The 22,263-nt window shown below is 37.9% G+C and overlaps 1 protein-coding gene across 2 annotated transcripts; it reads right to left on the reverse strand.

Annotated features, from left to right (window-relative positions):
- Positions 1 to 9,256: 9,256 nt before the first annotated feature.
- LOC136838715 (uncharacterized) lies at positions 9,257 to 20,557 on the reverse strand. 2 transcript variants are annotated; one of them, XM_067104140.1, is made up of 3 exons: positions 20,116 to 20,286; positions 15,162 to 15,280; positions 9,257 to 13,928 (listed from the first exon to the last, which is right to left on the reverse strand). In XM_067104140.1, the coding sequence occupies exon 3, from the start codon at positions 13,919 to 13,921 to the stop codon at positions 11,960 to 11,962; it is 1,962 nt and encodes a 653-aa protein (XP_066960241.1). In that variant the 5' UTR covers positions 13,922 to 13,928; positions 15,162 to 15,280; positions 20,116 to 20,286; the 3' UTR covers positions 9,257 to 11,959. The 2 variants fall into 2 exon arrangements, with proteins under 2 accessions (XP_066960241.1, XP_066960240.1); XM_067104139.1 differs by lacking the exon at positions 15,162 to 15,280 and having other exon boundaries at positions 20,116 to 20,557.
- Between the last annotated feature and the right edge of the window lie 1,706 nt (positions 20,558 to 22,263).

The following is a 22,263-nucleotide window of genomic DNA, read 5'->3' on the forward strand; positions in this document are numbered from 1 at the left end:
TTTTAACCCTTAAACGCCTACTGGACGTATCATACGTCGACTAAAATTGTCTGTTGGGTGCCAAGTGGGACGCATCGTCACGTCGACTACAAAAATTTCAACCTTCGGTCAACTTTGACTCGACCGAAATGGTCGAAAAGCGCAATTGTAAGCTAAAACTCTTACATTCTAGTAATATTCAATCATGTACCTTCATTTTGCAACAAATTGGAAGTCTCTAGCACAATATTTCGATTTATGGTGAATTTTTGAAAAAATTTTTTCTTAAGCCCGCACGGTAACTTGGCCAAAAATTTCAGAAATTCTTTCGTCATTTTGTCGTAATTTTTGCACTGTTCTATATTAGCCATTACATAAAGTTTTATATATGAAAATGTGCGCAATTTCATGTACAATACAACAGAAAATAACTCATGATTGTAGCTTTTATCAGTTTTGAAATATTTTCATATAAATCACGATAACTGCCAAAATTTCAACCTTCGGTCAACTTTGACTCGACCGAAATGGTAAAAAAACGCAATTGTAAGCTAAAACTCGTACATTCTAGTAATATTCAATCATTTACTTTCATTTTGCAACCACTTGGAAGTCTCTAGCACAATATTTCGATTTATGGTGAATTTTGAAAAAACTTTTTCCTTACGTCCGCGCCAGAAATTCTTTTCATCACGTTGTCGTAATGTTTGCACTGTTTTATATTAGTCGTTACATAAAGTTTTATATATGGAAATGTGCGCAATTTCATGTAGAATACAACAGAAAATAACTCATGGTTGTAGCTTTTATCAGTTTTGAAATATTTTCATATAAATCATGATAACTGCCAAAATTTCAAGCTTCGGTCAACTTTAACTCGACCGAAATGGTAAAAAAACGCAATTATAAGCTAAAACTCTTACATTCTAGTAATATTCAATCATGTACCTTCATTTTGCAACGAACTGGAAGTCTCTAGCACAATATTTCGATTTATGGTGAATTTCTGAAAAAAAAAACTTTTTTCCTTACGTCTGCGCGCGGTAACTCTGCCGAACATCTCAGAAATTCTTTCATCATGTTGTCGTAATGTTTGCATCGTTTTACATTAGTCGTTACGTAAACTTTTATATATGAAAATGTGTGCAATTTCATGTAAAATACAACAGAAGATAGCTCATGGTTGTAGCTTTTATCAGTTTTGAAATATTTTCACATAAATTACGATAACTGCCAAAATTTCAACCTTCGGTCAACTTTAACTCGACCGAAATGGTAAAAAAACGCAATTGTAAGCTAAAACTCTTACATTCTACTAATATTCAATCATTTACCTTCATTTTGCAATAAATTGGAAGTCTCTAGCACAATATTTCGATTTATGGTGAATTTTTGAAAAAAACTTTTTCATTACATCTCAGAAATTCTTTCGTCTCGTTGTCGTAATATTTGCACCATTTTATATTAGTCGTTACATAAAGTTTTATATATGAAAATGTGTGCAATTTCATGTACAATACAACAGAAAATAACTCATGGTTGTAGCTTTTATCAGTTTTGAAATATTTTCATATAAATCACGATAAATAGAAAAAATTCGACTTTTGGTCAACTTTAACTCGACCGAAATGGTCGAAAACTGCAATTGTAAGCTAAAACACTTACAGTCTAGTAATATTCAATCAATTAGCTTCATTTTTCAACAAACGGGAAGTCTCTAGCACAATATTTCGATTTATGGTGAATTTTTGAAAAAAAACATTTTTTACGCCCACGCGTTACTTAATTCATGCATCATTTTGTGATAATATTTTTTCTGTGTTGCTTTGATCGTTTTACAATTTGTTATATACCAAAATCATCGCAATTTAGTGTACAATACAACTAAAAAAAATTAACTCATTAGCTTAACCGTTGTGCTTACAGCGCGATTTGTATACAATTATGTTTTTTTTTTTGCTGTCATATATTCCAATATTTATATATGATATTTTTTTTCATTTCTGATGGTTGCATACTAAACTTCAGGCAATAACAAAAAAAGGAGCCAAAAATGAACTCTTAATCTTAAAAACTAAGCGTGCTGTGATTTTTTGAAAAAAACGTTTTTTTCGCTTCGGCGCTAACTCACCGAACGCCGCTGGCATACGGGAGACGTTTTTGTAAATAGAGGCTCGGCGTTTAAGGGTTAAGTAGCTGAGAACAGAAATTTTACTCTTTGTAACTAAGTAAAAACCATTGAGATTTATATATTCTTTTTGCATCATGAAACAGTATGATAAATTTCTTTTTCAGCTAATACAGTATTATATATTATTGCTAATTATGTCAGCTATTAAAAAGAATTTTTATGATTATATATTATGATTTGGTCTCAGGATAATTCTCTTAAACAAACCTACTTACATGGGAAACAGAGTTAAACATGAAGTCTGCTTATAAGTAATTAATTCCCAAGATCCTAAGGTGACCAAGGACTTGTGGGCAACATTCCATAAATATAAAGAAGAAAAGTGTCAGTAATATAACATTCAAAATAAAAGTTGTATTTTTCGTAACATGAACCTACACCTTCATATATAGAAGATTCCTATGCACTTTGCGTGACACGACTGACCATAGATTCGTTTTACTGAAAACCACTAGCTTAATGTGCCCTCATCTCGCCTGGTCCGAACCTACCCAAGCTTCCCCAATTGTTGAGCCAGCCCATGCATAAGACTGTGATACCTTCTCAGAGAGAGAGAGAGAGAGAGAGATTGGGCTCGGAGGGGTGGAACGAGGATGATAAATGTAACTATATGAAGGCGTAGGTTCTCATGTTAAGAAAAATACATTTTATTTTTATTTGTTCCAATATAAATACTCTCTACACCTTCATATATAGTAGACACATCCAGTAGGGAGGTAGGTCTCTCAAAAAGTAAGAGTTGAGAAAATCTTAAAAGTAAAGTAAGCTGAAAAATCTGAGAGCAGTACTCACTCCTAGACTTCCAGAGCTGCATGGGGACATCCTTGGAGTAGCAGAGCGCGGTCCTGCTCTACTTCTATAACAGAGCTTAGGAGCTGTGCTATGCCTTACACGACTTCTTGTGCTGCCACAACTGGACCAAAGGTGAAAGTGTCCAAGGATTTATGTGCTACTTACTTTAGGCAGAAAGGGATAAAGGTCGTTGGTTGCTTCCAAACTCCTGCTCGTAGGATATGTCCCACTGTGTAGTTTTTCTTGAAGGCTATAGAAGGACCCATACTTCTAATATGTGCCTTGACTCTGGTGGGAACAGAACTAGCACTACCTCCCGGACTGTAAACTCTTCTTCTCACCTTTCTCAGCCAGAAGGAGAATGTTCTTGGATAGCTCCTTCATTCGACCTGTACTAATGAATAACCTCTGTTTTACAGGTCTATAGGAGGCTGTCTGTATCAGGTACAGTAGACCTTAAGAACCCTAACAGGACGTAGTAACATTTCAATTTGATCATTTCTTACAGTCCTTGTGAGAGGGAATGGAAAAGCCACCGAACCTTGGGTCGTATGAGGAGGGGTTCTGGGTTTCTGCTACAAACTCTGGAAGAAAGGTGAAGCCCAGTTCCGTCCAATCACGGGTATGAGTAACCTCATGCAAAATGGCATATATCTCTCCAATTCTCTTTGCCAAAGCTAATGCCAATAGGAACACAGTCTTCAACGTCAAGTCTCGGTCCGAAGCAGTCTTGATAGGTTCATATGGAGACTTTGTCAATGAAGATAGGACTTTGGTGACACTCCACTCCGGAGGTTTCAAAACACTAGGAGAGCAACTTTTCTCAAAATGTTTCACCAAGTCAGATGATTCCCATGACATTGTTCAGGTGATTCCCATGACATTGTTCAGGTATGCGACAAATGAAGTGTTGTCGTTCATTACTGCTGTGGTCTTGCCTTGGAGACATTCCTGGAATGATTGTAGAGCTAACCAGGCTGCTTTCATCTCCAAGACACTGATGTGTTCCTGACATTCCTTTCCAAACCACTTGCCTGAGACGGCCTTTCCATTTAGGTGGGCACCCCAACCCCTTCAGGATGCATCTCTGAAAAGAAGCATCTCCGGAGCTGGTTAGCTCAGTTGTAGGTCTATGTTCTTCTCTGTCACTGGTATTCAGTCTTTCCTTGGCCTTGTTTGACCCTTGCTCTTCTCTTTTAACTTCCATTGCAAGGAACAAATGTGTGCTCTGCCCCTTGGAACCAGTTTCTCCAAGGATACAAAGTTTCTCCAAGGATACAAAATGTCCTATTAAAATTTGCCATTTCTTCTTTTGTTGTAGAGGCTTGGAGAGGAACTGGCTGGAGATGTCTAGGAACTTGGCTATTCTCTCCTGTGACAGGTAGGCCATAGCCTTCTTTGTGTTGATTATCATTTCCAGGTATATCTTGAGTCGGAATGAAGTCCATCTTGTTGAGGTTGACTAGAATTCCCAGTTTTGCATCAGTTTAAAATTAAGTCTCTGTCCTTGAGGGCTTGTTCTGCTGTCTGAGCTAGAATGAGGCAATCGCCTAAGTATCTTATAGACAAACCCATCTTCTGTGGACCCCGTAGGGGTGTAGTGTCGTCAGTGCACCTCATTCAGTGTAATGTACTGTAGACATTACTTAAGGGTCTTTGCAGCGTCCCTTCGGCCCCCTAGCTGCAACTGCTTTCATTCCTTTTACTGTACCTCCGTTCATATTCTCTTTCTTCCATCTTACTGTTCACCCTCTCCTAACAATTGATTCATAGTGCAACTGTGAGGTTTTCCTCCTGTTACACCTTTCAAACTTTTACTGTCAATTTCCGTTTCAGTGCCGAATGGCCTTAGTTGCCCAAGTGCTTGGCATGTATGCCTAAAATCTATAAATCAATCAATCAAACCCTTCTGTGGGCACATTCATTCTGAGACTAGTTGAAAGATTCTGGTAAAGACTTGGGGAGTTGTCGCTAGGCCGAAGCAGAGAGCCCTGAACTGGTAGGTGATTTCTCTGGGACAAACCTGAGGAACTTCCTGGAGGAAGGATGTATCGGGATGTGGAGATATATGCGTCTTGAAGATCTAGGGAGACCATGAAGTCCCCTTCCCTGATCGCCGCCAGAGTAGATTGGGGAGTTTCCATTTTCAATGGAGTCAGGTTCAGGTATGTGTTTCAGGTTGACAGATCTATGATGGGTCTCCGACCTCCCGATGCTCTCTCTACCAGGAAAAGACGTCTGTAGAAACCTGGTAAGTTGTCTTTAACTATTTCCACAGCCCCTTTGTCTAGCATGCCTCTCACTTCTTGCTGAAGGACTCTCCGTTTGGCGGAGTCTTTCCTGTAGGAGAGGAACTTGAGTGGAATAGAAGTTAAGAGTGGCTTTTGACCAAAGTTTGAACAGTCCAATCCTCTGCTCCTTCGTTTTGCCACTCTACCCACTTGTTCTCAAGACAGCCCCCCACCCTGGTCTGACGTTGTGGATGGGGAAGCCTCTCCATCTCATCTAGTACCTCCTGTCTTTCCTGCTCCAGAACATCTGCCTGATTGGAGGGGAAAAGAGGAACGGTATGGTTGCCTTCCTTCTTCCTCTGAAGGACTGGGAGCCCTGGCAAAATTTCTGTTGAAAAGGTTGTCTGCTAGCCCTAGCCTGTCTTCCTTGAGGGTAGGTACTGCAGGGGACTAAACAGGGGTAGAGGAGAGCATGTCCTTAGCCTCTTCTCTTCTCTTCTGTCCACAACTGCTTGGTTCAGGTGTTCCAGGTGAAAGTTGAAATATTTGACAAAGAGCTATTTCTCAAATTCAGCAAAGTATCCAAGGAGATTTGTCTTTGGGCTAAGACAGGAATGAGTCCCTTCTTTTTAGAATATTCTCCCACATATTGGAAACATGTTGAGTGACGTATCTTAAAGCCTTACCAGTTGGAGCAATGAAATCTTTAATTACCAACCAAGACTCGGGGACTACTTCCTTAATCTGTCTGAGCACAGCCCCTGTCATGAAACAGCCCTCAAAGTCCTTCCCAAAACTACTTCAAAATTAACCATTTCAGCACTGATGAATTTAGAGCTTATATATGTCTCAAGGTCTCTAAGGAGGCATTGCTAGTTAATCAAGAAAACGTTGAATTCAAAGTCCTGGGAAGGGAGGTTGGATTCTCAGTGACGTAGAAGTTGGCCTGGCATGTCGGGAGGGGGCAGTAACTTGAGAGACCTTGCAGAGCCTAGGGAACCTTCCTCCCCTGATATAAAGTTGTTTAACTCCTTTAAGGCAGACTTCACCATTGGAGACCAAGGAAGACAGTTGGAGTGTTTGGTCTCTGGAATGGCCTCCACCATTTGTTCCATAAAAGAGGTGTTGGTGGTGTTTCCAGGGTTTCTCTCTCAGGTTCAGGAAGACTTAAATTCTCTCTTATCTTTACGATAAAGTCTGCAAAGCTCAATTCTTTTTCAAGAAGATTTTGGAGGGCTCGGTCCAATTTCTTTTCCAGTTCTGAAGGGTCTAATAGGCTCAAATGACTGGGTCTCTTCCGTTCTCCGCTCTGTAGATGCGACCAGGTGTCTCACCTCCGTTCTCTGATTCTCTCATCTGAGAGAGCAAGAACTTTTAGTTCTCTAACAAAGTCCCAACTCGGGGAGCGGTGCATTAAGCACTGTCTGGAATGTAGAGTAGTGCACTTCTTCCCTCCGTGACGCTCAAACTCCAAAGGAGCACCATGCTGAATTACGCCTCTAGAACATGAGTGGGAGGTATCCTCGAAACGTCAACAAGAGGAACGGCTCTTCTCTGCATGTCGTTCAAGCTTCACAGCATCACCGTGGCGCATCACGCTTCTGGAAAGTAAGCAGGTGGTGTGACAGGAAGGGTAAGAAGACAAGGAGTGACAGAGCGGTGCATGGACCATTGTGGAGAAGGAAGGCTCTGTCTCCATTCCTCTCATACCCTAGGAGGCACCGTGCCTCATTACGTTTCTAGAATGTGTGCAGGAAGTATCCCTAGAAGGGTATAGAGATTGACAAATCTTCGGTTGCTTGTTCCATCTGGGATCCATTTCAACAAAGGAGTGGTGAACTTTCTTCTGTAGAGTCTTCTTCCCAGAGGACAAATCAGTTAAACAAGGTTTCTTCCGTGATGCTAGCTGCAGAGGGGAATCAGGCTCAGCAGAGGCGGCCCTACGTCTCTTCTGTTGCAGACCGCTGGATCCTGCTTCTCGACGTCTCCTAATGTGCTACCCTGCTGTACCTGTAGGGACTTGGTACTGTTCATGCTTTCATCCTGGAATTCCTTATTAAGAGACTGCCAGATGTTAGTGTTCACCCAGACTAGAGGGTTGTCTCCTTGCCAGGCAACCCATTTATCTACATGACTTTCTGACAAAGCCAGAAGGAAAGAAACCCTTTGGTTGCATGAAAAATGGAGAAACTACAAGAATCTAAGGAATAACAAAAGATGTGCTAAAAGCAGCCAATAATAAAGTAAGAAATGAGACCAGAAAAATTACCAAAAAAAGTGACTAATAATATACAGGAGTACAATTACAGATGCATGTTATGAAATTATTAAAAATCTTACCAGAGAAAAGTCAAAGAAATTTATAATTAACAGTTATCACTTTGTCTTCATAAAAGAGAAATTAAAACCTGAGGTAGCCTTAATAATTAGGCACCTACAGGTAAGTACCATGGGAAAAGATGATCATGTACTTTATATTTGTCGATGATAAAACATTTAAATGGTTACCAACACAATCACTTAAATTGAAATTATTAACCAAAAAGTAATTCAACAAAGTCTCTTAAGTGAAATCAGAGCATGTATATAAAATTATGAGATAATTACTGGTTTCCATCAAGGATTAGCATAGACTTGTTCATTACAGTACTGTACTGGATGAATTTATAAAACGGCAGAGTACCCTAGGCCCTCCTATATGCATATGACCTACTGTTAACAGATCTGAAAAATGGGTTGCTGAAATATTTGACAGATGAAGGGGTACGGTGGAGATGAAAGGACTGAAAAATACAAAGTTTATGGTAACAAGAAAGAAGGCAAAGAAAGATGTACACTCACAAAAGTAGTCGAATAAATGTTCCATGATATGTGTACAGGCGAACCATGTACTTTACATCCAGTGTTACATGGTGTAACAAGTTGCTCAGAGTTGCCAAACTAAGTGGAATGAGAAACAGAGAGGAGGAGGACCATGTTGTGGCTGAAGGACAGGTCTTTAACAAGATACTGTAGATCATTTCTGTTACCTTGATGCACATGACTGTGAACTAGGTATTGAGATGGCTGTAAGATAAGAGTAGCAACAACTGGAACCAAGTGAAGACAGTGCTAGACTACTAGTGTATACTATAGAGTGTGCAGGAAGAATTTGTGTACAAGGCTTCCACTATTAAGTGAATGTTGAAGTAAGTGCACTAAGAAAAGGGAGATTTTGAAATAGTTAAGGCTACAGAATGCTAAGATATATGGCTAGGGTGTGGTGTGGTAAGTACTTCATATTACAAATGAGGAAGTTGCTATGATGTGGTGTCCACAGACAACAGCCTAAATAACAAGAAGAGAGAATCCTGAGTTACTTGTAAATATTTTGTACTTAAGAGAATAAAATTAATTTTATATAGCTCTCTCTCACAATAAATGAAACTACAAAGATACATTACAAAACAACATTCACCTATGATTACTGTACAGGCAATGGTAACAAAAAAAGTATGTCTGCTTGGTGAAAAGAACAGCTAAGAATTACTTGTTAGCAGTGAGTGAGCCATTGGTTGTCCACCCAATGGAGCGTCTCACGTCAGTGTAGAAACTGAATATCACTACCACTCGGCTCATTATTTCAAATTTGAACAGTGCTTTACTGCTAAACAGCCAGGTGTAATTCATAAACTAATTTTCCACAGTACTCTAATTTATAAAGATGCTGTTATGACTAACCATAACATTATCTTAATTCTAATGCTTGCCATTCTCTTTATCTTAATTCTAATACTTACCATTCTCTTTATCTCAATTCTAATACTTACCATTCTCTTTACATGTGAGCACCAATTCTAATGATACATTCTCTTGTTCTCCAAACGAAGTTTTGACAAGATGTAAAATATGCATAAAAGTAGTTATCCAACTTAAATAAAATACTTGAACTCAAAAGTGATTAATATACACAAAATATTCAAAAGTTATGTGATGTACTCTGTACATATTTGTGCTGCACTGTACAATACTTATGGTAAGTCTTACTGTACATGGGTAAACTGGATCCCAATGAAAATGAAGATGATGATATACATTTTATTATTTTTCTTTTCATAAAAAAGTTCTAATACAAAGTATGAATTGTTCATAAGATTTTAAATACCATTTGCTTACTCTAAGTAGCACCAGCACAAGTAAAACTGTACTCATTTTAACAACCACATACAACACAGTAAAATTACAAATGCAAGTCATTTCATAACTAATATTCAATACAGATTTTTCAGAACAATGACTGACTAGCACCTAGAAAAACCATTGCATTAACGTTTACCTTCATACCGCTGAAAAACAAAATGGATTGGATTTCAGACAGAAGGTTACCCTAGGCCCAAGCAGAGCAAAAGGGCAGGTACTGGAAATGAAAGCTGGGATTCTAAATAGTTGTTTGATTGTAATGGCTTTGGTTTTACACTTGCTTGATAAATTGGTTTCAATTCTCATTAAGCTATCCATGGAAAGGACTTAGCAAGAGTTGTATCTCTCATGGCAAAATATCAAATACTGTTGAGAACTTGCTATCTCTAAAGGTTCACTTGGGAACTGGAGTGACTATACCATTTTGCTTTGATAAAGTTTTAGTTATTTTCATTATTTTTTTTTTTTCTCTCTCTCTCTCTCAAATAACATTTATCAAAAAATAACCAAGTCTGAAATTGGCAATAATTATATTTACAACTGAGAAAAGCATTCCAGTGGAAAGGACTAATTCCAAACATTTGCAAATAGGTTAAATGAAAGAGCAACCAAAACGATAGAGAGAAATCCTGCAAGATTTTCAATATAAATGTCCTTGCAGGGGATGCTTACTTTCACCATAATGCTAACTTTTAGATTAGGCTTTTGTCAAAGTTCCAAGTCTTAAATGCATCTTATCTCTTCAGGACTCCAACCTTTTTCATGTATAAGCACTATTCTGTGGAGGCTTGTTTGTTAAATTAATGGTCTTTTGGCTTGTTCAATAGCACCAGCACATTTGACAGTACATGTGCTGTTTCACTCTCTTGTTGGATCCCATGTAATTGTATCTTATTACTTTACACTGTACTGTACCAGCCTGCACACTTTGCCCAAAACATTGTGGTGTTCTTCATTGTTGCTAGGACTCTCATCTTATGGTAGACTTCCTTAGGAAAAGCTTTACAATGTACATCTTCCCCAAGGGCTGGTAGATGCAGTGCCAGCAGTCAAATATGGTCATACAAATGAATGTTTTAATTATTCTCTTCAACTTCAAAGACAACAACATAATCATCACTGGTCTCCTCTCGGTAACATGTCACCAAGTGAGTTTTAAGGTCCTCTACATCAGTAAACACTGATGAGCATTGACCACAAATATATTTTGTTTCATCATCATTAGATGTGGATGATTTTGCAACAGCATGTGAGGAAAGCAATGTCTGGTCAGTATCAAAAGCTTGTACAATTTGTGAATTTTCAGTACCTAATGCATCTGTTATACTGTCAGAAACAGAAGATGCAACCTCAACTTTCTTTCTAAAACTGGGTTCACGCAGTGCCTGATTACATGTTTTATTCATTGACACTTGTAAAACTGCCCTCTCTCCCTTAATAAAACCATCTTTACCTTTTTCAATATTTCCCATATTTTCTAAGCTGTCCCCAGTTAATCTGCCTAACCCTGAATTATCACTTGTAGATTCAGAAGTTTCAACTGGTGCGGTGTCTAAATTTCCTTGGTTGAAATGCATTCTCATGTGAGTAGCCAATGTACTACGCCTGAAAAACATTTGACCACATACAAGGCACTTGCGATTCCAATGTTCAACAAAAGATTCTCCAACTTGAATATCATGTTCTAACAAAAAATGACTCCTCAGTTCATCCAAAGAAGCACTTGGAAAAAGACATATCATACAATCATATGGTTTGTTTTTAGAATGAATCTTCATATGCGACTGTAAATTGGCATAGGCTTTGAACTTTTTGTGACACAGAAGACATGTGTGAGTCCCTTCTGGATTATGTGACTGCATGTGACGACGCAAGTCTTTAGGTATTAGGAAGACTTTGCTGCAAACTGGACAAGGAAACTTTTGATCACCTATCTTATGTTTTCTCAATGAATGTCCTAAAAGAAACTGTTTAGTTTTAAATGTCTTGCCACACAGAGGACAAACAAAATTTTTTGTGCTGTGAGTCTGACTTATGTGGTTATTGAGTGCAACTTTGCTACTAAGCTTCTCATTGCACATATGACAAGTAAAAGGCCACCTATCTACACTACAATTTGCATAATCTTTTGAATGAAGCAGCATGTGATTGTCTAAGCTTGCCTGGGTCTTGTAGTAAATCCCACACTCATGGCAAACGAATGCATTACCACTGCAGTCTTGGTGTTGCAACACACAATCCTCCGAATTAAATGCCTTTCCACATGAACAAACCTTTGCATCTGTCCTTTCTTCATGGAATAAAAGTATGTGTCTCTTTAATGCATTCTTTCTTTTGAATCTTTTGTTGCAATTTGGACAACTGAAAGGCTGCTTGTTTGAATGTTTAACTTCATGCTCTCTCAAATGAGCTTTATGAGGAAACACCTTAAAGCATATTTGGCATTTGTGAAATCGAATGACCTTTTTGCTTTTACTTACAGTATCACTATCTCCCTGAGAATCAACAATGGCTACATTCAATTTTTCATTACATCCATCATTCTCCACACCATCCAATTCATTGCTGACATCCAACTGACCTCCTACTATCTGTTGGGATCTTTTGTTTTCCCTACCATCCACACAGGGGTCTGTGATATGCTGAAGTTTTTTTTTACTCCAACTTCTGGTGCTTCTTTTGAATTCATGCTAAGAAAACTGCACTTCATGGGTAATTCCACCTGTCCCTCACTGTTGCTTTCTGAACAATTAATATTAACCTCTGAGGTATTGATGATCTTTGAACTACTATTAGTATGGCAATTCCTGACATGCTCATCAAGCGACTTCAGTAAAGTGAAAGGCTTACTACAACTAGGACAAGTGAATTTACTTTTAGTAGGATTGATCTCGCTGTTATCTTTCAAAGGTACTGAAGTTAATGTCTCTTTTAACCCTTCTTGTTTTACAAATATTTCTGGTACACTTCTTGACCCCATGTCTAGAAAGGCATAATTTACATTCTTCTCAGCTGTCATTGCACCGCCATCCTTCTGAAGGGCACAGTAACCGTCCTTCAAGTGGTCATCATGAAGTTTTTTTGATCTGAACTCCAAATTGCAACAATCACACTTTAATACAACTTTACAAGTTTCCACCCCTGATAACAAAGGTACTCTCATGGCACTTTTAATCTTGATCAAATTTACTGTTGCATCAACTGACACTAAAGTTTTTTCATTGAACTGAAATGATACTTCATCTACAGTGTCCGGTGAGCAGACACTTCCATGATCATCATTCACTATTGTAACCCCATCTCTTTCAGCATTTAAATCAGCAGTAACAACAACATGATTGGGTCCCGAAGTTAGACTACAAACAGAAGACTCCACATTAGAACCAGCTGCATCATTCAGACGATGAAAATGTTCATGCAGTGTGAGTGCTGGCTGTGATATACATGTAAAGCTACAAGCTGGTTCATGACACTTCAGATCTTTTTGTTTTAAGTGTATCACTTCTAAATGTTTCTCAAGTCTGATGTAAGAGGTAAAAAAGATATTACACACCATACATCTCAACTGGTTTTTATACGAAATACACCCATGGATACGAGAGAGGGACGGTATGTAGTAGCGGTAACAAAATGGGCACTCATATTTTAAACTAGTCTCACTTTGTAGTCCCGGTATTTTATCAACTTCCCCACTACTCTTCATCAGTTTAGCAGAATTTGGTTTCCTGCCCCTTCTCCTGGGTTTAATATCTCCTGGATGAAATGACCTGTCTACAGATCCTTGGCTTTCTTTCTCTGCTTCAAGTGCATTAGTTTCTCCATGGACATCCCCCCATCGAATGACTAGCCCTTCTTCCCTCCTTCTCTGAATCCTTTTACTTGTTCTAACACCCAAGGAATTGTCTACATCAAGTTCACTGCTGTCTATTCCAACATCAGTATCTTTTGTATGTTCACTTTCACTGGTTTCACTGTTCTCCTCAGACATCTTCATCTCTTTTCTCTTTCTTCCTCTACTCCTTATGATAGGGTTTGATTTCCTCATGGCACGAAAGGCAGCAAGTATGCCTCGCTTTTCATCCAGCCGTTTTTTCTCTTTACAAACTGTTACTATGCTACTACTACTACCATCACATGAACTGTCATTGGTTTTAGGACTGTCTTGCTTCATTAAGAACATTCTTATGGTTTCCCCAATCAAGAACACCTGTCTTTCATGGTAATCAAAGTCCCTGAGAAGACCTTCACACCTCCTGCATATAAATATCGTAGAGCTACTTTCAACTTTTTTGTAAAGGTATTCTGTAGTAAATTCCCTTTGTGAACTGAATGTGAGATTCCCTGCAGTACTGGGTTTCATTTCCATTTCACTCTCACCATTCTCACCGATGTCTTCATCTCTAATTCCACTTGCAATTGCTTTCAATAAGGTTTCCTTAAAAGTATCTTCATATGGTTTACTGTTGACCCTAGTCTGAGCTGCATCAGTTTCTGCACTTCTACGTTTATCACTACATATGTAGCAAAGACTGATACTTGTACTTTCCATTTTAAATCTGAAAAATAAAACATTCAAGGCTAAGAATTACTCCATATCAAAAGAACCAAGGATACCTTAAAATACTAAAATTTTTAAGTAATGTTTCAATAACTTTTGAATGAATAAAGGGATTTTGACAACGGAAAAATCTATTTCTGGGGGAAGACCTGTGTCACCCAGTGAAATGGTTCCAATAGCACACATTTCTAGGTATAAATATTGCTAAATATACCAGAGAAAAAAGCTATCCATAATGCCAGGGTTACTACCCCTGGATCGATCACCACAAAGGTTCTGTATGCACTAAGGGGTGAGTGGTAGCCACTATCACAGATGCTTTGCCCCCAGAAAAACAAATGTTCCTTCCCTATGACCACTGCAGTACAACTGATCCAATGTAAACATGGGTTAGTAATACTGTATCATGATAAAATGACATTCATGTCAAGTAAATATGTCATAATTTTTCTCTAATTCTTTATGCATGAAGTTAAGGCCTAATAATAAACATGCTCTATAGTCTACACATCAATGAAGATACAACTTTTCAGGAGAAAATTGTAGTTCAATATCATAATTCTACAAAATTTATGTATAGTATTTCACAACTTACAAACCACTTTCTACCAAAGCCTAAAAGTTTTGTGAATGGGTGGGCTCAGACAGTGAGGCCAAAAATACTATCCAGTGCCATAAAAACAAACACTCCACAGTAAGAAGTTATAGAGACTGAGATAGATTAGATGAAATGAGACAGTTAAAAATTCTAGTGAGAGCATAAAACACAAAAAGCAATTTTAAAAATAAACTAAAAATGAACAAGTTACATGACAGCTGATAATTGTGAATTTCGTTAAAAAAACTAATTATCTCTACAAACAAGATGATGTCATCAGATTTAAATTACCCAAAATATCAAGACAGATTTACCAAGAAAATACAGTAACTGCATTGCCACAGATATGTGCTGCATCATCCCCAAACTACCGCAGTGAGCACACTCCAATGCAACAAGTTCTCCTAGAGTACTGTATACACTTTTCACTTTTAAAGCATAATGGCAGACAGAAATGTCGTCTAATGCCCATTTCCAGTCTAAGTCCAAAGGAAGTGACAAAAATGGCTTAGCACAAAGGAAGTGACAAAAATCACTTAGAGAAAACTAACTCTTATAAAAAGTATTTTAGGAAAAACAGGAGGAGGAAGAGGATTCCAAAGCTAAAAAGGGAAAGGAAAGAAAGTCACTGACCCGTAAAGTACACTCCAAGAATTACTGATTCACAGTAAGTCAAAGAGGGCTGCAAGATGTCTACATCTGACGGTAGCAGAAGGAAACGTGCCAACTCCTATATAAAGGGTGATGTATCACTGTAGGAACAATGTAAGGTTATACATACATCTCATGAAAGTTGTATTTCTATATAAACGTCAGTTGCCTTTATTTTACTTTACTATCAAGTCTTGATTTTTTTTTTTCTCTCTTTGGCCTTCTTAATATGCTTCATACGAAAATCATACTAAAATCTGTTGCAAATTTACTGTTACCAAGATATTTACCTTTGAATTTTGTCAACCACTGGACTTTTTCGAAGTTCTTTGTTTATGTTTTGACATTCATGCAAGTGGAGGTCCCAAATGGATTTAATTTTGTCCCAATGCATTGTGGGTAAGGACAGGTAACATACTGGAAAAGTCTTTTGTTATTTTAGCCTGGGAATGTGGGTATATGAACAATGCTGAAAGCTGACTGGTCCTTTTGTTCTAAATTTCAACAATTAAATAGGATTTTGGAAATCTGGCACTGTTTGGAAAAACTAGCCTCAGTTCTTAGCTAAGGTTCCTTTGGTGTCAACATGTATCTGTAACTCTTGTTTACTGGATAATTTAATACAGCTGGTCTAATTTTTTTTATGCATGTTTTGAATGTTTCTGATGTTCATTTCAGTAACAAATTAGTGCAGTAGTTTCATGATACACTGAAACCTACTGTCTTACAACTATGGAGACCACATTGGGAAACTGGGGTTTTTGGGTTGGAGAAATTACAAAAAAGTGAAGTGCAGTACACAGATGTATTCTGGAATCCGCATGACAGCCTACTTCTACAAGCTCTGATTTTGAATAGGGTACGATTTACTGAACATTTTCAAAGTGACACAACACACTAGTTAAGTAGGGACTCAGCATCCTAGGTCAGGTTACATGATAAAACTGAAGACTATTACTGCGCCCCTCTGGTTTTAGTAGCTACCAGTTTACTCGCATGATGGATGCCGTTGGGGATGAATGTAAAATCATAGGCAAGAGATGGAAGTATTATAAATTAAAACAAAAGCCATAAAAATTAACAAAAACATAAAAGGGAGTAAATATTCAGGTTGGTGACTGGCAAATATCAGGGCGCAGTAGTCATCGCCAGTTTTACCTGTTACAATAAGGGCAGTTAGGTTAGACACAACCCTATTAATTCTAAAGGTAGAAGTAAGCAATAGCTCAGCATGGGGTATTACTTTGGAAATTGATTTTTCCCATAGTATTTTGGTTGCTTATCAAGAACTTACCATTATTTTTTGGCGGTCGACTGTAATTAACCTCAGAAGTTGTATGCTGGGCACCCTGAAATGCTATCGTGCATGTGCAGTGTTATGGGGGAGCTTTTGGTAAAAACTGCAATTTCCTTCACCAGGGTTCTGGGGGGTTCTGCCCCCCAACTAAGTAACACGGCCTGCTAGGTTAGGTTAGGTTAGGGTATGTTAGGTTAGAATAGTTCCTTTTATAATAGGTTTCCTTAGCCAATCCCTTCTTGAATGTATGGTTCCCTAGTGACTTGCGCATGTGTGGAACCATTCCATAACATTAAATCCAGTTTTTCTCCCACTGTTTCTTTACCCCACCCAAAACACCACATTCCTAAAGGGTCCCCAACCATGTTGGATAGAGATATGTGGTTAATAATAATCAACCGACAATAAACAACACCACCTTCATCAGTAACAATAAAAGTATAGGAAAAATCAATTTCCAAGGTAATAGTCCGTGCAGAGCTGTTGCTTAGATTTACCATTCTAATTTACTGAGCTGTAACTAAAGTTACATGGGGTTAGCCATTTAAGGACCTGGTGCCTAGGTTAGACTACACTCAATACATCCTTACACAGGTATTTCTTTCGTTTGGTGTTTTCCCACTAAAAACCCTATAACACAGTAAAATCATATTTTCAATGCCAGAATGTAATTATGGTTTAAAGTAATAATTTACCCACAGTATCACAATGAAACTACAGTACATCTAAAATATTGCACTGCCTTGAGAATAAGGCTCTATGACAAATAGCCCAATAAGAATCGGATGACAGGACAGAGTTGGAAATGACACTTTGAGGTTAATTAGGCTACATTAGTGCCATAATACATAGTCTAGATGGGATAATGATGAAAAGGAGATGGAGATATCTTGGACATGTCCTCCACTACCCCAAGGAAAATAAATTTCAGACGCAGTATGCAAACAAAACAAAAAAAGACTGCCAACATCTATGTACCTAGCCATGTTTCACTATTATACCCAACCTTTCATTTCAACAACTTTGGCCAACCAGGGAGCATACCTAAGATGTCAATTTGGCTGACTGGGGAGAATAACTAAGGTGTCAGTTTGGCTGACTGGGGAGAATAACTAAGATGTCAATTTGGCTGACTGGGGAGAATAACTAAGATGTCAATTTGGCTGACTGGGGAGAATAACTAAGATGTCAATTTGGCTGACTAGGGAGAATAACTAAGATGTTAACTTGGCTGACTGGGGAGATTCGCTAAAATGTCAATTTGACCAACTAGGGACCATAATTAAGATGTCAATTGGGCTAACTAGGGCCATAATCAAGATGTCAACTTGGCCGACTAGGAAGGGGAAATTGAGTTTCCTATACTTTTAGTGTTGCTGATGAAGGATGTGGTGTTGTTTAGGGCTATTGGTGGTGAATTATTATTAACCTTACATCCAGAGTTGCCATTTCAGTGCATTTTGTGCTAGATCTAGCGCGTTTCTGGACAGTCCCGCGCATTTTTTTCCTATCTGGCGCAGCCGCACTATTTGATGTCTTTTAGACAAATATAGTGCTTTTCCAGCTGATAACATAAAATATGTTAAACTGATTGCCTTTCAGAGTCTTTTGCCCTACTGTATTGAAGCAATTTCCACATTATCATTGTTATATTCTAGGAAACCGCTCTTTCACTCTTTTTCCCATACTATGCTCTCTATCGATGAACAATTTCTTATCCACTAGATATAGAGATATGATTAAATAAAAACCAGTGTTTAAGAAAATTTTTACCTGAATCTTAATTGAAAAGTATAAATTTAAGTTTGTAATTTTTTGGGCATTTCAAAATATCCTAGCACCTTTTATAGTGCTCCTAAGAAAGGATTTAGCGCATTTCTGGTACGTTTTGGAAGCTCCTGCAGTGTGTTTTCAAAATCAGAAATGGCAACCCTGCTTACATCCATATAAGGGGCCCTTTGGGAACGAGGGAGTTTTGGGTGGGGTAAAACACAAGGCGAGAGAACAGACATGTTATTGTTATGATGACCTATCCTGGAATGGTTCTTTGCCTACACAAGGCAAATGGGAGCCATATGTTCAAGAATGGATTGGCTAAGGAAACCTGTTATAAAAGGAACTATACTAACCTAACCTAACCTAGCAGGCTGTACTACTTAGCCCGGGGTGAAGGAAGCTCCACTTTTTACCAAAAGTTCCCCATAACACTGCGCATGCACGATAGCATTCTAGGATGACCAGCATACAACAACGTATCAGTTCCGAGGTTAATTACAGGTTAATTACAGTCGACCGCCAAAATATAACAGTAAATTCTTGATAAGCAACCAAAATACTACAGGAAAAACTCAATTACCATACTAATGAGCCGTGCGGAGTTATATTAGGCCTAGCCTATAGTTCTACCAAACAACTTGGATGCTAATTTGGCCATCTAGGGAGAATAAAAAAGATGTCAATTTGGCTGCCTAGGTCCCATACCTAAGATGTTAATTTTGCCAACTAGGAAGAATAACAAAGGTGTAAATTTGGCCTACTAAGGACCATAACTAAGTTGTAAATTTGGCCAACTAGGCTAGGGAGAATAGCTAGGATGTCAATTTGGCTGACTAAGAAGAATAACTACGATATTAATTTGGCTGACTAAAGAGATTAAGATGCCAATTTGGCCGACTAGGGAGAATAGCTACGATGTCAATTTGGCAGACTAACCAGATTAAGTTGTCAATTTGGCCAACTAGGGAGAATAGCTAAGATGTCAATTTGGCAGACTAAAGAGATTAAGAAGCCAATTTGGCCGACTAGGGAGAATAGCTACGATGTCAATTTGGCAGACTAACCAGATTAAGTTGTCAATTAGGCCGACTAGGGAGAATAGCTAAGATGTCAATTTGACAGACTAAAGAAATTAAGTTGTCAATTTGGCAGACTAGGGAGAATAGCTAAGATGTCAATTTGGCAGACCAAAGAGATTAAGTTGTCAATTAGGCCGACCAGGGAGAATAGCTAAGATGTCAATTTGGCAGACTAAAGAAATTAAGTTGTCAATTTGGCCGACTAGGGAGAATAGCTAAGATGTCAATTTGGCAGACTAGGGAGAATATCTAAGATGTCAATTTGGCCGACTAAAGAGATTAAGTTGTCAATTTGGCCGACTAGGGAGAATAGCTAAGATGTCAATTTGGCCAACTTGGGAGAATAGCTAAGATGTCAATTTGGCCGACTAGGGACCAGAACTAAGGTGTAAATTTGGCTGATTAGGCTAGGGAGAATAGCTAGGATGTCAATTCGACCGACTAAGAATAACTACGATATCAATTTGGCCGATTAAAGAGATTAAGATGTCAATTTGGCCGACTAAGGAGAATGGCCAAGATGTCAATTTGGCCGAGTAAGGAGAATGGCCAAGATGTCAATTTGGCCGAGTAAGGAGAATGGCCAAGATGTCAATTTGGCCGAGTAAGGAGAATAGCTAAGATGTCAATTTGGCCGAGTAAGAACAGCCAAGATGTCAATTTGGCAGACTAGGGAGATTAACTATAGTGTAATGCCCCGCCGTGTTATGTTCTAGGCTTTAATATTTCTAAGGTCGAAATCCGATGCACATTAATTTTAAAAATCAAATATGAGGGAACCTACCTGACTGTTAATTAGGTTACACAATAGAAAGAACATTATTTTTACGACCGAAAGAAAGGAGATACTCTCCTTCGGCACTTAGTTGTTTGATACGATCATTGATCTGTTTTACAAACTAGACATTGTTTGAGAAATATCTTTTCGTGCGCCATTTTTTTTTTTTTGTGGACTATCTTTTCGTTGCTTATGACCATTTTGCTAACCACTCCATTTGTACCAAAATCTTTTGTAAAAGGCGGTGATATATACATCAATATTTATCATTACAGAATAAAAAGCAGGTTACTAAGCTAAGTGGTTAACGATACTTGACTGTCGTAATTGTAATTCCAATGCGATTTTATTACATCTTGTAAAATATAATAGTAGTTTACAATGATATTTGTTTTATCAACGTTAGGTCAACAGGCTCCTTTTCCTAAAATGGAATAAGTCCTACTATACTCTTAACCTGAAGGCGGAGTCTGGATCAATTACACAGCAGATCTAGTTTTTTGTAGTAGGTGAGAGAGTTACATTGACCAGGTGTGACTTTAGGGGAACGATCCTTTTCAATGAGCAAATTTACCAACACCCCCAAAAAATCACTGCTGAGTAGGAAAAGTTAATCAATAAAGCTAGAATGTAACGGGTTACGATTCATCTAATCACTGACCTGAGATTAAATTATTACAGTTCTATTTATAACTAACCATGACGCAAAGATTCTGGAAGACAGAATTTACACCACAAGGCCCAGTAGATTATTCAAGTCGTCCCTAAAACAAAAATGAGAATTTAAATCTTAGATTTCAGGAAGATTAAACACAGGTTTATCTAATCAAAAGCAATATTGCAAAGAACAATTTCTTGAAAACTAGTTCTTTTCTCTTGAAAACTAGTTCTTTGTAATATTGCTTTTGATTAGATAAGCCTGTGTTTAATCTTCCTGAAATCTAAGATTTAAATTCTCATTTTTGTTTTAGGGACGACTTGAATAATCTACTGGGCCTTGTGGTGTAAATTCTGTCTTCCAGAATCTTTGTGTCACGGTTAGTTATATATAGAACTGTAATAATTTAATCTCAGGTCAGTGATTAGATGAATTGTAACCCGTTACATTCTAGTTTCATTGATTAATTTTTCCTACTTGGCAGTGATTTTTTTGGGGGGTTGGTAAATTTGCTCATTGAAAAGGATCGTTCCTCTAAAATCACACCTGGTCGATGTAACTCTCTCACCTACTACAAAAGACTAGATCTGCTGTGTAATTGATCCAGACTCCGCCTTCAGATTAAGAGTATAGTAGGACTTATTCCATTTTAGGAAAAGGATCCTGTAGACCTAACGTTGATAAAACAAATATCATTGAAAACTACGATTATATTTTACAAGATGTGATAAAATCGCATTGGAATTACAATACAGCAGTCAAGTCTCGTTAACCACGCAGCTAAGTAATTTTTTTTTTATTCAGTAATGATAAAAGACTGCCAACTTGCTTATCAAGTATCCATAGAACAGCAAGTATTCTTGTGAAAAATTGAGTAATGTAAAATAGAACTGAGATTGTGATGACTAAATTATTTTGCAATTACTGTTACAAGCAAGTAAATGAATAAAATGGTATGTAGATATATATGCTAAATAATAAGCAAAAAAGGAAACGTGTAGGGATTTCAAGCCTTACACAATGTGGAAGTCAAGATGCAGAAGGCTATGATACATCCAAGGGTTTAGGGCGTAACGTCACTCCAGCCAGTGACGTAAAATATAGCTGAAAATTGCTGTTGAAAGCGAGCTGAAGAGATAGATATACTTTATCACTACGAAAACTGCTATGGTACCGAAGTAAGCTTCAGCCTGAAACTGGAGCATATTTCAAAATTCCAATGTTTTGGCGCTCTTGGCTCAGTCTCAGACGCTGTGAAACTGTGACCTTCGGTTTCAATGAACAGTGACCTTTGGCACTTATTCATGCTGGTCCGATGAGATAGTTAATATTCAGTATGAATTATGGGATCTTAATAAATCATCGGCAAGGCAATCGAATCAATAGATAACATAAGAATAGTACGTTGGTTATTGACCCGTAACCTATCCAGTGAGTCTGCCAGCCAGGAAATGGTAGGTTACTCGCAGATTGTAAGACCCTGAAAGAAAAATGCA

This window comes from Macrobrachium rosenbergii, chromosome 5 (genome assembly GCF_040412425.1).
Source record: "Macrobrachium rosenbergii isolate ZJJX-2024 chromosome 5, ASM4041242v1, whole genome shotgun sequence".
NCBI lineage: Eukaryota > Metazoa > Arthropoda > Malacostraca > Decapoda > Palaemonidae > Macrobrachium > Macrobrachium rosenbergii.